Source organism: Diaporthe citri (genome assembly GCF_014595645.1).
Source record: "Diaporthe citri strain NFHF-8-4 chromosome Unknown scaffold_7, whole genome shotgun sequence".
NCBI classification, from domain to species: domain Eukaryota; kingdom Fungi; phylum Ascomycota; class Sordariomycetes; order Diaporthales; family Diaporthaceae; genus Diaporthe; species Diaporthe citri.
In genome coordinates this window covers 1,225,829-1,240,220 of record NW_025064852.1, presented here as the reverse complement: position 1 = coordinate 1,240,220, position 14,392 = coordinate 1,225,829, and the positions used below count along the sequence as shown (strand labels likewise).

Sequence of the window (14,392 nt, the reverse complement as noted above, 5' to 3'; positions counted from 1 at the left end):
ACTGGTCACATTCGGTGCCCCAGATTGGCAGTGTTCATCATCGTGAATCCAGGACCCATCATCATCGGGCCCTCCCCTAAATTCCTTGCAGCCGCCTCAACCCTGCGCAGGTCAAACTTGGCTGGGTCGGACGCAACCCAAAGGGTCCACATCTCAGATCATCCACCTAATTCTCTGCCACCCATGTGACATGATATGCGAGGCTCCCCAGTGGTGTGGTTGCGTTGCCGCATTCTAGGTGTGTCAGGTTTGACCGTTGCTATCTAGTCTCCGAGACTGGGAACTTGCCACCAGTCACCGCTGTCTCGAGACTCGTTCATGTTGTTGCACGGTACAGTATGGCACCTAACACGCCCAGATACCCTCACGTACAGGGTTTTCCCTTTACCAACGTCAAATCAGTACACCTGCTCTTCCTTGCTCCAGGCCAACAGGTTTTACATGACCGAATCACTGGCTGGCTGCACTGGAATTGACACGGCAGTTGTGATTGCAGCCGTGAATACAGACCGGACCATCATCCGGTAGGTAGGAATCGCCGGGGTGCCGAGGTGCAGCCCAGCAATTGTAGCTGGTGGCGCCTCACCGCCATCTTGCTCTCTGCATTGGGGCCCCCGATTGAGTTCAAAGCACTCTACTGTGTAAGTGAGCTTGATAGTAGAGAGTGCCTAGGTAGTCTGGGTACTCCCGGAAACATGAGGACCTGGGATATGCCTCGCTCCCCTCAACGACCAAAACAAAACAACCAGGACAGGGCAGCATCTCGGACGAACACTGGCCCTGAACTAAGGGTTCCTGTGCAGGCTATGGATGTTTCTTTTTCTCACAATCGGCGTCGTGCGGCTCGACCGGAAGCGCCAGATGATCTCGAGACTTGGGTCTCAACATCAGAAATCTAGCGCCGCGTGACGCTTCACCTGTGAAGGAGGGTGAGTCTGTCCATACGGATGACCTCGGGAGGCACAGGTCACAAACGATTGCGCTATCCTCCCACTACGGCCTTTAACACCCCAAAGACCGAGACATAGCATGTCTCTGAGGCTGGCTGAACATGAGTCTCCAATGTGCTGCGTGAAACCTGAGTTCTTGTCCCAACAACAACAGACCCGTATGTCGATATATACAGACTGGATATAGAATGAACCAAAGCAGTAACTTGCAGTCTTGCTGACCAGAGCTGGTAGAAGCTCGGTCCAATATGACGTCTCTCATGATTATCTAATCTCCCAGCTCCCGCCAACACTCGACGGCAGCACTCAGAAGGAGAATCGACATGGGTCCAGAAGCACGGGCCACCAGCGGTGATGGACGACGCGTTGGCCGAGACTGCCTGCGGCAACGGCTGTGGCAGCTGTTCGCCTTCTGCTTGCGCCGCATCGTGACAACCGACATCTTCATATCCATCAAGCAACTCAACACACAACCAGCGCAGCTCGATCACTCAGCCTCTGAACCCCCCACAGACGAGCTAAACCCCTCGCCGACCGAGGACGACGACGAGTCTCCTCCAAGCTCCTCCCCCTCGACGTCAGCCCCAGCCAAAGCGCAAGCTCCCCGAGCAGCCTCCATCACCATGGCGCTCGACAACTACTACCACAACAAGATCGAGGCGATGAAGCTCGAGATCCTCAAGGGTCAAGCTGTTCTGCGCCGCCTCGAGGCTCAGAGGAACGACTACAACTCCAGGGTGCGCCTTCTCCGGGAAGAGTTGGGCCTGCTGCAGCAACCGGGTTCCTACGTCGGAGAGGTCGTCAAGGTCATGAGCACCAAGAAGGTGCTGGTTAAGGTCCACCCAGAGGGAAAATACGGTATGTTTTCCTAATAATCTAGGTCCATCATGGCGCAATCGGACGACACAAGACCATTGATGCGCCGATGGTCTTGACCTCATCAGCATGCTGACACCCGCTGCAGTCGTCGATGTATCAGATTCCGTTGATATCGCCAAGCTCACAGTCGGCAAGCGAGTCACCCTCCTGTCCGACTCATACAAACTCGAGAAGATCCTCCCCTCCTCCGTGGACCCCCTCGTCTCCCTCATGATGGTCGAAAAGGTGCCCGACTCGACCTACGACATGATAGGTGGCCTGGACCAACAAATCAAAGAAATCAAGGAGGTCATCGAGCTCGGCCTCAAGCACCCCGAGCTGTTTGAGTCCCTCGGAATCGCACAACCAAAGGGCGTCCTGCTCTACGGCCCGCCAGGAACAGGCAAGACCCTCCTGGCGAGAGCGGTAGCCCACCACACCGACTGCAAGTTCATCCGCGTGTCCGGGTCGGAGCTGGTGCAAAAGTACATCGGCGAGGGCTCGCGGATGGTGCGCGAGCTGTTCGTCATGGCGAGGGAGCACGCCCCGTCCATCATCTTCATGGACGAGATCGACAGCATCGGCAGCTCGCGTGTCGAGGGCTCCAGCGGCGGCGACTCGGAGGTGCAGCGCACGATGCTGGAGCTGCTCAACCAGCTCGACGGCTTCGAGCCCACCAAGAACATCAAGGTCATCATGGCGACGAACCGGCTCGACATCCTCGACCCTGCCTTGCTGCGGCCCGGGCGAATCGACAGGAAGATCGAGTTCCCCCCGCCAAGCGTCGAGGCCCGTGCCGACATCCTGCGAATCCACTCGCGCAAGATGAACCTGACGCGCGGGCTTAACCTCACCAAGATCGCGGAGAAGATGAACGGCTGCTCCGGCGCCGAGCTCAAGGGCGTGTGCACCGAGGCGGGCATGTACGCCCTGCGCGAGAGGAGGGTCCACGTCACGCAGGAGGACTTTGAGCTGGCCACGGCCAAGATCCTGAACAAGCACGACGGCAGCAAGGAGGTCAGCTTGCAGCGCCTGTTCAAGTGATCTGGTGGGTCGGGTGTGGCGCTGGCGTGGTCGTGGTGGTCGGAAACGGGAAGGTTGGACCGGTGCTCTACAAAACGAAAAGCCGAGGAAACAGCTTGGGCACTTACTTGTCCGACTTGTACAACACTATGGGTAGAGGTGTTAATTGATGAAATTATGAATAGACTCGCACTGAGCCCATGTCAACCCTCTGGGCAGCAAAGCGTCCTTCACGAACGCCTGGATCCTGGAGTGGCTGGTGGCGCCTCACTGAGGTAACCACGGTCACTTCATACACTGTTCATGCCTGCATTCCTCGAGCTGTGTTGGCAGTAATTATGATCTCAGAGCATTGAGTGATGAGCAGCAAACTCGAACAGAACGCATCGACCACAGTTCATGAGTGAGATGTTGACTGCAGCCACGGTACCGGTCACATCTAGGTGCCTCCTAGGGTTGTTACATGTACTCCGTATCTTGTCTAGACCGGCACGAGATAGAAATCAGAAGCGTATATGAGTTGCCACTTGGGCACCGCGGCCACCTTGACCAACTCTCCAGTGTCCTCTCGCCCCCACGCTTCCTCCCCCTTTTCACTCACAGACCTCGATCGCCCTTATGAAGGAGTAGAAGCACTCAAGCCTGTTCCACTCAGTCGCCTCCTCTCGTGTGTATAGCTGACACAAGGCGAGGGCGCCTCGCCTGTGCATCTGGCCTGGGCATTTACTACCCGCTCTGATATATGAGGTGTTCGTGCCTTGGGACTTGCCACGTTTATGCCCTTGTATCATCCATTTGTTCTCTACCTGAACATTTTCGGGCCGCTGGCGGATTCCTATCACCGAGGCCGTGCCGCTCCTGGAATAAGCTGCTCATTGTGTTTTTGGAACTGGTCATTCCTTGGCACTGGTTATTTCAGGGTCCCTACCCGCCATCGTTGCCTATGTCGGTAATCTTTCTACACGATCACTGGCCTCACAATTATGTACGCTAAGTCGGACTCCTGCTTTATTGCCATGTCCGCTTCATGGCATGGACATAACGCAATGTCGATCCAAGATTCCATGCGATTGGCCAACTGAACGAATACGATGCCGAGATGAACACTCCTCAATGCACCTCAACACACTTACATTTGAAGGTGAGGTTTATATAAGTCCTCATCATCAATGTCCATTGCGACGTACTTCCCACTAATGCACTAGCAAGCCAAGACTACCATCCTTAGTCACTACCTAGGTATACAAAAATACATACATAGCCTTATTAACAATGTGGTTCATCTGGTCCCTCGCTCTACCCTTCGCCTACCTCCTCGGCAGCACCGCCCTCTCCCTCGCGACCAACTACGCCGCCGCCCGCAAGACGGGCCTCCCGCTGGTCATCAGCCCCGTCAGCAAGCTCAACCCGCTGTGGCTCGTCCTCCAGCGGCGCCTGGCGCCCTGGATGAGGCGGAACCTGCCCGCCCCGCTCACCTCCTGGACGCGCCACAACGTGCTCAGCTGGTTCTTCGACGACAAGTACCTCCTCTTCGCCGACCTGGGCAGCAGGTCCTGGCTGCACGTGACGCCCCGCGAGCTCGAGCTCCACTGCGCCGACCCGGCCGTCAACGCGCAGGTGTTTGGGAGGCGGGGGCACTTCGACAAGCCCGCCGACGTGCTGCACCTCGTCGACATCTACGGCCCCAACATCTCGTCCGTGACGGGCGTAGAGTGGCGCCGCCACCGCCGCGTCACGGCGTCGCCCTTTAACGAGCGCAACAACCGCCGCGTCTGGGACGAGGCACTCCGGCAGGCCGCGCAGGCCGGGGCGTGCTGGAGCGGGAGCGGCGCGGAGGGGTTCAACACCACCGCCGCGGACACGGTGGCCGTGTCGCTGAATATCCTGGCGACCGCCGCGCTGGGGGAGTCGTGGGACTTCCGGCCGGCGCATGATGCGGAGAACGAGAAGCATGGGGCCCAGGGCGGCGATGTCCAGGCCGCGAGCAGCTACCGCGAGAGCCTGCACGTCCTCCTGAGCAGCGTGCGGACGCTGGTGGTCACGCCCAAGTGGGTGTACCGCCTCCCCGGGTGGTGCATCCCGAGCGGGTACCTATCGCGGTTCGTGGAGGCGCGGCGGGTGTTCGGGAGGCACATGGAGGAGATGGTGCGGCAGCGCAAGGCGGACATTGCGAGCGGGGACTTGAGGACGGACGACTCGACGTTCCTCAGCGCGCTGGTGCTCAAGTCCGAGGAGGTCCGGCGGGAGGAGGAGAGCGGGAAGGGGGCTGGCGGCGGCGGTGGTGTCAAGGCGAGCCTGAGCAATGATGAGTTGTATGGCAACCTGTTTACTTATAACCTTGCCGGCCACGAGACCACGGCCAACACGCTTAGCTTTGCCATCTACCTGCTCGCTGCGTTCCCGGAGTGGCAGGAGTGGGTGCGCGAGGAGGTCGATGCGGTGTACACGGTATCTGCGGACGGACAGGTGAACACGGCTTACGAGGACGTGTTCCCCAACTTGAAACGCTGCCGTGCATTCTTGGTAAGTCATTGTCCTTTGCCTTCCCCTTGATACAGACAAGCTGTCTACTCGCGCCGTGTGTCCCTTAAGCTGACCGACTGCTCTCCAATAGTTCGAGACACTCCGATTCTACGCCCCGGTGCTCAGTATCAACAAGGCCACCGTCGGCCCTCATGGCCAGGAGTTGTTGATAGACGGCAGGTCCGTTCTCCTTCCGCCCGGGACGACAGTAGCGCCGAACGTGATCGCGTCTCACACGATGCCCGAGCATTGGGGGGAGGATCACATGGTCTTCAGGCCGGGGCGATGGATCGAACAACCCGGTGACACCGCCTCCGAGGTGCTTCTCGACCTGCCCGCCTCGGTCAGAGAAAAGACGACGTCTCCCGATGGCAAAGGCATCACATTCTTCCCTTGGTCATCTGGTGGTCGCGTCTGCCCGGGCAAGAAATTCTCTCAGGTCGAGGTGTTGGCCGTTGTTTCGAGTATCTTGCGGGATTATAAAATAGAAGTCGTGCCAGAGGGTTTGGAGACGGAGGAACAGGCGCGGAAGCGGTGCCTCGCGGTCATCGAGGACAGTGAGACCCAGATCACACTGCAGATGAGACGGCCTGATACTGTATTTCTTAGGGCAGTGAAGAGAGCATAGATCGAGGCGATATGAGAGTATGGGTGAAATGGAAGTAATATACAAGCCTTGCAGAGCAGGGCTCGGAGGAACGCGGCAAGAAACAACATGTATCAAATACAAGTGATCTGCTCCTAGTGCCCATTGAACCCATTCACGCCGTTAACACCATTGACCTGCTGCCCCTGCCGCCCCTGCCCCTCAACAGCAAACGCCCTCAGTGTCTCCAGATCGACGCTCCTCAGCGCGCTCTCCTCCGTGGCCTCGAGGTCGACCTTCGGGACAGCGCTGCGCGGGATGCTGCCGCTCTCGAAGGCCCGGAGGGTCTGGAGCCACCGGCCTGTGCACAGGCACCACTTGCAGCCCTCACTAAGGCCCAAGGGCCGGAGGTCGTTGCCCTGGCGGGCGGTGTAGTCGAGGAAGTCCTCCGAGACGACGCCCGCCAGGGCGTGGTTCCCGCGGTCCAGCGCGCTGGTGCGGCAGTAGCCGTCGCGGTGGAAGCCTGTCATGGGCTGTGTTGAGAAGAGCTTGAGAGGCTGGCGGAACACTGCATGGTAATTAGTGTCTTCGTTTGGTGCCAGATCTCCAAGAGAGGTATGGGTGGGTTTGGTGGGTCTGGAGGTCGCACTCACCGTTGAGACTGGCGTTAGACATGATGTATAGAGGCCAAATATAGTGCATGTGATGATCATGAATAAGACTCCTGTTTAAGTTCACTACGAATTGGTAATAATTGAGATGTGAAGGAGACGTTGTCTAAATGGGAGACAAGATTGAAAAAGTTTACCTCCAGAAGTGATGTCATAGACTGATGGCAGTTGGGGGAAAACGTCCCAGCCGTGGCGTCCTTTTTATCCCGATGTGGTCTCTTTGTTCCCGCGTGGGGATCTCAGAGTCTAAGTATCTTTTCATTTTCTGGGCTCACAGGTTTTGTAGACCTGGTCATGTGTCGAAGCTGAGGGCTTGTAGCTTGAACGGAGAGCATGCTATCTACCTGTGAGTATGATAACCGGACAGTCCCTTTCGATTCCAGTAAGAGCAGTGTCTTGAAATACACACAAAAAGACTGCACGAGAGATTCTGACATATAAAATGAATATGTTGGAGGGTTGTCCTGGCGTAGGTAAAGTGTAGAAATATGGCAAAACCCACCATCTGATGCACAAACCCCTTTCCTGATCTTAGTAGCTGCCTACAGGTCTTCATTTTCGCTTAGGTGGCTTTTTGTAATTCTCGAATTTTCAAATGTCAAATATCCCCTAGGATACCCCTTTGAAAGTTTTGGAAGGGCACAAAGTATAGGTCCAGGAATAACACTGTCCAGATTTCCTCCCCTTAAACCAACCAACCCACAAAACGGCAGTTCAAACAATCCCACTTATAGTTCGCACCCTCGACAACAACCTGCCTCGAATTCCAACGCGAATTCTTGCTCACAAGCGTACCGGTCTAAATCCTAAGGAGCTGGCCCCGGTCATTTGAGTCGGTAACGGCCAAGACGCCCTTAACGCCAGGCTCGTTCCCCTTGAACTCCGCCGGCCCATGTTCCCAGCCATGACCGTACACCAGCACCTCAACGGAGCAGAAAAAATGACATTGGTTTGAAGACGTCTATGATGGGGTTGGCCTCTACGGGGTATAAGACGAGGACGTGGCGGACTGGAGGGAAGTGTGGTGCGAGCAAGGGGTGTGGACGGTAAGATGGCATCTTCTGTAAGTCTAAGGACAGGCTGTCTAGGCCCACACACTTACGCACTCGGACAAGTTGGTCCAACATAGTCGACGTCCACAAGAAGCACTGTCAACATGATGAGGAACGATGAAGAAAGAACCAGGACCGAGTCCACCCATGAGGCAAGCAAGTACTTCCATCTTACAGCGGCTGTATCCGAGCACCCGGCTCACCATCACACAATCCCAGCCCACAGACCCTCAAGACACATGTCACACACACACACACACACACACACACACACACACACACACACACACACACACACACGAGAAGAAACAAGCCCGTATCCAAACGGCATTGATATTGGAGGAGTAAGTAGTAGTAAGGCTGGGGACCCGTGATCGACCCTCTGCTGTATACAAATGCTTTAACGAAAACCCAACCCAACCATGAGCCGGTTTTTCCGTTCTGGACCATGCAAACACCGGGATAGGGAGAAAGAGAAAAACAATTGGGGAGTGAAAACAACAGATGAACCATCTTGGTCTTTATCCCGAGCCAATTCCACGGCGCCGATCCTGTGTGTGCCCTAGAACGCCTGAAAACAAGGGCTGGTAGTCGCCCGTCCCGCCCTGTGCGCATGATGTAATTTGAATGCAACCTTTACTGGTAGTAGAAAATCGGGGGCCAGGAGACTCTGAAGCTCGGCTCAGGTGAGTTTAGCCATCCTCCAAAATAAGCCCATGACCAACGTCGCCCCGGGCGTTGGCGCGTACTCATTGTGACCGTGTGGTTTGAAAACCACATCCTATTTCGAATGTCCCACATGGGCCACGGTGCCGCTGCGGCCCCTAGCCCGCATCGCGGCCGTCCCACCGGCCCCCGTCCCGGGTGCGCCGACGACGGACCCAGCAGGGCCACCGCGCTCTTGAAGTCTCCAAACCCATTCGACAACCGTCTCGTAACAGAGGACAAACTGGCGCAGCGTTTGCACCATCGACAGGCGCTGGCCCCGGAAGTCAGTGACAGTGGCCGCAATAAGATCCATAGTGTCATCATCAATCCAAGACCTGTCGATATTGCCATAGTCGTCTTCGCTGTCGGACGGAGAGTTGGACCGAGCGGGAGAGGGCGAGGCCATGGTTACATCAGGGAACGCAGGCGACTTCGGCGGTGCAGCGGTGCCAGGGCTGATGGCGTCGTCGAAAGGGTCCCGCCGTTCGGTTCGGTCGCTGAATGCGGTTTGGAGCGAGTTGAAAGAGAGACCAGCCATGGCAACATCTCCCTCTTGGTCTTGCGGAACCTGCGGGGGAGGTTGCAGCTTGTGCGCGCGAACCTTCTTCTCGATATTGGCGTTAGCCCTCTTGATGTTGCGCATCCTTTGACGCTTGAGCATGTCGATCACGCTGTCGACAGTACAGAAGGTACCAGTGCGTCCACAGCCCGCCGAGCAGTGTACAAGCATCGGACGCGCGTTTTGGTCCGCCTCGGGCTCTTCCCACCAGGCGAGAGGCATCCCACTTTGAGCACGTGTTCGTTTCTTTGGACTGCGTGCGGGTTTCCCTTGTGTCGACGATTCAGATTGTCGAGGGCTCTTGGCCGTGGCTAGTGTGGTGGTCACATCAACAGGCAGTGCCGCCCGTTGCATCACGTTTGCGAGGTCGACAAGCGCCAGGAGGTGGCTCGGCTGAGCAGGCGCACCAAAATCGGGCCAGGAAGGGTAGTGCAGATGGGTAATCTCGCGCATGGGGGCAAAGGGATGAGCAGAGTGGGACAGAGCGAACTTCCGAATGATCACGTATGGAGTCTCGCCATGGTTTGGAGGGTTGGCGGCCGACTTGGCTTGCCCCTGTTGTGGGCTGGCATCCAAAGTCGTCGTGGTGTTCGCTCTTCGCCGGCCCATTTCAGCTGCTGCAGCACCGAAGCCGAAGGCATCGTCTGGCTGTGCTGTGCTGGAGGAAGAACTTGAGTCGCTAGAATCGGTCGACGTGGTAGGTTGTGAGCTGTTCTTGTCAATGTCAAGCGACACTTTCTTCTCAGATAACGCGCGTAGCTTGATGGACCCGAATTCACGGTCTTTCCAGTACGGATGACATTTGAGTTGACCACCCTCGGATTCTGCTGTGAGCATCACAATCACACGAACGTCTTGGTCCCAGATCACGGACCAGAAGTCCTAGGGGAGGGTCAGCTCAAGCACGATGTTTGAGGGATAGGGCAGTGTAACTTACCTCGAAGGTTGCCGGCAGTGGACCCTGGCTGGCGATATACCTCTTGTGGCTTCTGGAGGCCTTGATGTGACTGGCGTTTACATAGTCGCAGGCGCCTTCTGGCTTGCCCTGCAGTTTAACCCGAGCATGCTCGAACGGTAGTATGTCTTTGTACCGGTTCTTGCCGCCCTTTTCAATACCGCTCAATACGACTTTCTCCTCTGCTTCTCCTCCGGCACCGACAGCTGTCCCGGGGTTGAGGTAGGAATAGGCACCCTTCATACGTGATTGCTCGGCGAGCTCAATCTTCAGAAACTTGTCGCTGACCTTTTTGCCCTTGTCTGATGGAGTTGCAGCCTCACGCAACCATCCCGGAAGTGCGTCCATCTCTGTCCCCTGCGGCACCTTCACATCCATCTGCCCGACGCCGTCAACCAGGTCTTGGTTCTGTCGAATGTTGGCGAAAAAGGGATTCGCCGCGCTAGTCGTATTGGGAAGCATTACTCCGCCGACAACAGGCGCAATACTTGGTCTTGTTCCGCTGTTACTTGAGCCGCTGGCGCCAGGTAATGACAGTGTCGGCCGGCCAGGGGACTGCTCTGAGGTGTTACCCTTCTCAATGAGGGCCGGATAGGATGCCGCGAAAGCGTTGAAGCCGCCCCTCAAGACCGAGCATTGACCAGTGTAGCCCTCGTTAGTGAACTTCTTGATCGTGTTCATGGCGGAGACGGCATCCTTCTTTTCGGACGAGAAGGCGTCATACACCACCAGATGTTTCGTGTCTCGCCACTTCGCGAACTTCTCTTGGTCTGAATTGCCTTGAAAGGTCTGTTGAAGCTTGTGAAGATTGAAGGTGGCGCGCTTCAGCAGCGTCGTTGGGATGCACAAATTCAACGCGCCTTTGATGCGAGACTGGGCGTATTGTGGAGACACTCGGAGATCCAGGAGCAGTACTTCATTCTTCGATGGAGAATCCAACATTTCTTTCAGTTGCGTCGGTGAGATCATAGACGGCCCGGTCGCATCCAACGTAGCAGGCACGGTGTCCGATCGAGCCTTCAGGTTCGAGACTGGATTCGGCGACGGCGGCTCGACCTTGTCATGAGCCAGTGACAACCTTGGGTGACGATCGTCCACATTTGACAGCCCGCCCCTCTTATCGAAAGATGAATCAAACTGCGCTGGCGACTCGTGTCTTGGCAGGTTGAAGAAGCTCGGCTGGTTGACGCTCGCTTCTGAGTTGCGCTTTGAATCAGCAGAAACATATGCGGAGTCGTGTGTGCTGACGCTTGCATTATCCACGTCCATCTTCTCTGGAATCGCTTCCTTCAACCTTGGTATGTCGGTGGTATGACTGGACGAGCGTGTGAGCCCCGGCGTCGTGGTGGTATCGGTACCATGGGTGTGCCATCGTGGAGGACGCGGCCTTGATGCTGGCGGTCCCGATGCAAGTGTGAGGGGTGTGGTGCCGCCAAAGTGAGAAGATCCCAGGCTGAATGACGACCTCCCCCTATTTGCATCTGCTTGCTTCCTAAAAGCCTCGAAATCCGGGTTGGCATCGAGAGGCACCTGCTTCGGTAAGGCGGCGCCAAAGCTCTTCACCGATGACGTCGAGGGGCTCCATCTGTCTTGAGCAGCCCCGCCTGTTTCCATCGCGTCGATGGACTCGGCCTGCTGTCCAAAATAGTTGGGGGAAGGGGTCCTCGCATCTTGACCATGTGCCTGTCCCAGGGGTGTGGATAAGAGGCTTCTAGGAGCGGCTGACGGAGAAAGCTTTGGTGGGTGTGAGGCGGCGACCGACAGAGGACCGCGAGGCGAAGCCATGGGTGACGAGGACTTGGTCGAGGTCCTCGAGTGGCTGCTGGATTGTGACCGTGCGTGGGAGGAGCTGGCCGAGGGATATGGTTGTGACGAGTGCGATTTTGAGGTGATGGGAGGTGGTCTTGAGGTCTTCATGTTGTAGTAGACGGTAGGAGCGGCGCGCTCGAAGTTGTTTCTCGGCTCTGGGGGCGCCATGTTCCTAGGAGTTATGTGGACTCTCTGCGAATTGTTGCCGCTGACATGCAAAAGTGGGTTGGTTCTCAAGCGAAGCTTTCGTCCACGTCTTGCGGTGTCAGGGCCGTCCTGCCTGCGAGTTACTTTCATAAGGTCATGTTTGCAGGGCGGCTGCATATGGTGATTTCGAGGTTGGTGGATGGGAGAGGGCGGCCAAGTTTGAGGTGTGGGTGGCGCCGGCTGACTTGACCCGCCTCGCTCGTTCTCTCGTGTCTCTCTCTGTCTTTGCCTCTATCTCGAAGTCTCAAAATTCCTTCTGCTGGAGGGCGGGCGTGTGACCAAAAAAAAAGGCAGGTCCAGTGTCTCGGGTAGTCGACGGTCGAGGAAGTCTTGTGCTCTTGCGCGGCTATGGAGGGGGTGATGTTGTCGAGCAGCACAGAAACGACTGGAGCAGAGACGTGGGAATCGAAGGTCGCTGGGAAATGGGAATTGATGTCGGAATGGGATTCATGGGGGTCCAAGGGTGGATTGGATATGATAGTAGTAATAGTTGGTGGTCCCAGACCCTTGCTGCGTGCCCTGTGGGGAAGGTTGTCCAACAAGTCGAGGCTGCTGCTGGGGACAGTACATAGATGTCATCAGCAAGTTCCCTGCAACGAGGACGGCAGGGGCAGGGGGGGTCTTGGACAGGGAGGGGTCGAGGTCTATCAATTTCAGGTCAAGGAACGAGCAGATGGACCCTTACCCTTGGGACCAGGAGTCGCAACCGACTTCGGGAGACACAGAGACACAACTGGATTGATTGCCAGGTTCCTGCAGCTGTGCTGCAGAAAATCCAAGAATCCGGGAGTCAGAGTGCAGAACCAAAAAGAGCGACGAGGAGGCTAGTCGGTCGGCGAGGGAAATGGATGATTGAAACGACTCCAGGGAACAACAAGGGACCAAACTTGGTCACGGCTACGGCTCCAGCAGGTGAGAGTCCCGAAAAGTAGGGGTCCAAAGAGATGGGGGGAGACCACCACCCTGCGGTAGCGTGAGGTTGCGGAATAAGCCTTTGCTGGACTTGGCCGTCTCTTTCGGGCATCGCCTCGACCCTGGCCTGGGCTAGAGAAAGAGGGGTCCTGTCAGTCGTGTGATGAGCCAGTGCATACATTATTTAGACTATCTACCTAGTACTACCTACTAGCCTCATGTCGACATGAGGTGAGTTGAGGATCAGCAGAACTAGGTACGGTAGCACACAGCTCGCCCATGCTTGAACAGGACCGGCACAGGCATTCATTCCTCTTGGGAGCTCGCTGCCCACCTGTAGCTCTCCTAGTAAGCTGCATGTGCACGCACTGGGATCATCGCCCGCCACTGTTTTTCTACATGTACTGCCGAAGAATACCCTTCCAACCACTACTCTGTGATATCGGCCTGACAGACCGACACCCTTTGAGAGACCGCAGCTTGATGTGCAGACAGCAGAGAAAGGCACATCTTGGATGTGGAAATGGGGGATGCAGAGACACGAGCACGGCAACTCGGGGGGAGAGGGGCCTGCAAGGAAGACATTACGGAGCAGTTGTTCTGAGGGGGAAGTGATCTACACGGCTCGAAAACCACCAAGGTACGAGCGCTGGACTAGGTACATTGGCATCTTATCAAACCGTTGCTTCAGCGAGTGACTATCACCGCCTATCAATCTTTGCCTGCATGCTGTCACCAATCCGGCCAAACCTGTGACATGACGGCCCATGCATCCGTTCAGCGACCGCGTTTCCGCAGAGTTGCGGGTAGTCGGGATACTCTACACGTCAGCACGTGTAAGTATGTTTGATGTCTAGCATGCATGTCTCCATCAGCCCATACGAACAAATAGGGCCCATTGCTTCCCACAGCAGCCCAAATCACTGAAACAGCCTGCGTGCCACACCCACCTTGGACGTTGTTGGCGGCCTGCTCTGCTGTGAGGCTCTTGGGCAGCACTGCCCCTCTCCCAAGCACTCGACGCTCTTGCTCGCGGAATGCCTGAACCCCTGATCGTTGTCGTCACCGTCGTCATGATGAAAAGACAGTGACGGAAAAAGCGGGCGCTCTGCTCTTGCGAGCATGTTTGCTGGTGCCGCTGGTGTCCCACTTTCCATCCACGATCATGCGTGAAAGAGGGAAGCCCGTCGGTCTGATGGTTTTACTACAGTCAGATGCGCACAGAGTACAGTATCTTCAGCGGCCCGTAGTTCATGGTCTCGGTGGGCTCCGCAAATAGCCAGTCAGACTGGAGTCGCACAGGCAGAACAGACTCTGTACAACGTCGGGGCGGGCAGGGGGACAGAAGAGGCAATCTTGGGGGGGGGTCTGGTCCTGATCGAGACGGGGCCGTGTCCAGAATTGCCAATACCAGACTGGGACTGCTGTGTACCTGTTCCACGCGGTGCGGCGGTCGCCCGGGTACAGTACGTACCCCAAGCATGCTCCTCGGTGGCGTACCAATGACGACATATGGCAGCTTTCGGCCCCATCGTGGTCGGGCCTGCCTTGTGCAAGCCAAAACTCAAAACCGCAGCAG

The 14,392-nt window shown here is 56.6% G+C and overlaps 4 protein-coding genes across 4 annotated transcripts; 2 read left to right on the top strand and 2 right to left on the bottom strand.

The window, feature by feature from the left end:
- Nucleotides 1-1,273: 1,273 nt before the first annotated feature.
- On the top strand, nucleotides 1,274-2,852 carry INS49_013575 (uncharacterized protein; the record flags this gene model as incomplete). The annotated part of the gene is made up of 2 exons (XM_043174272.1): nucleotides 1,274-1,808; nucleotides 1,915-2,852. The coding sequence occupies 2 exons, from the start codon at nucleotides 1,274-1,276 to the stop codon at nucleotides 2,850-2,852; spliced, it is 1,473 nt and encodes a 490-aa protein (XP_043021217.1).
- A 1,251-nt stretch (nucleotides 2,853-4,103) lies between these two features.
- Nucleotides 4,104-5,982, top strand: INS49_013574 (uncharacterized protein; the record flags this gene model as incomplete). Its single annotated transcript, XM_043174271.1, has 3 exons — nucleotides 4,104-5,354; nucleotides 5,446-5,911; nucleotides 5,978-5,982. 3 exons carry the CDS (start codon nucleotides 4,104-4,106, stop codon nucleotides 5,980-5,982), a joined length of 1,722 nt encoding a protein of 573 aa, XP_043021216.1.
- Nucleotides 5,983-6,095: 113 nt separating this feature from the next.
- On the bottom strand, nucleotides 6,096-6,615 carry INS49_013573 (uncharacterized protein; the record flags this gene model as incomplete). Its single annotated transcript, XM_043174270.1, has 2 exons — nucleotides 6,096-6,508; nucleotides 6,594-6,615. The coding sequence occupies 2 exons, from the start codon at nucleotides 6,613-6,615 to the stop codon at nucleotides 6,096-6,098; spliced, it is 435 nt and encodes a 144-aa protein (XP_043021215.1).
- A 1,829-nt stretch (nucleotides 6,616-8,444) lies between these two features.
- Nucleotides 8,445-11,862, bottom strand: INS49_013572 (uncharacterized protein; the record flags this gene model as incomplete). The annotated part of the gene is made up of 2 exons (XM_043174269.1): nucleotides 8,445-9,812; nucleotides 9,868-11,862. 2 exons carry the CDS (start codon nucleotides 11,860-11,862, stop codon nucleotides 8,445-8,447), a joined length of 3,363 nt encoding a protein of 1,120 aa, XP_043021214.1.
- Between the last annotated feature and the right edge of the window lie 2,530 nt (nucleotides 11,863-14,392).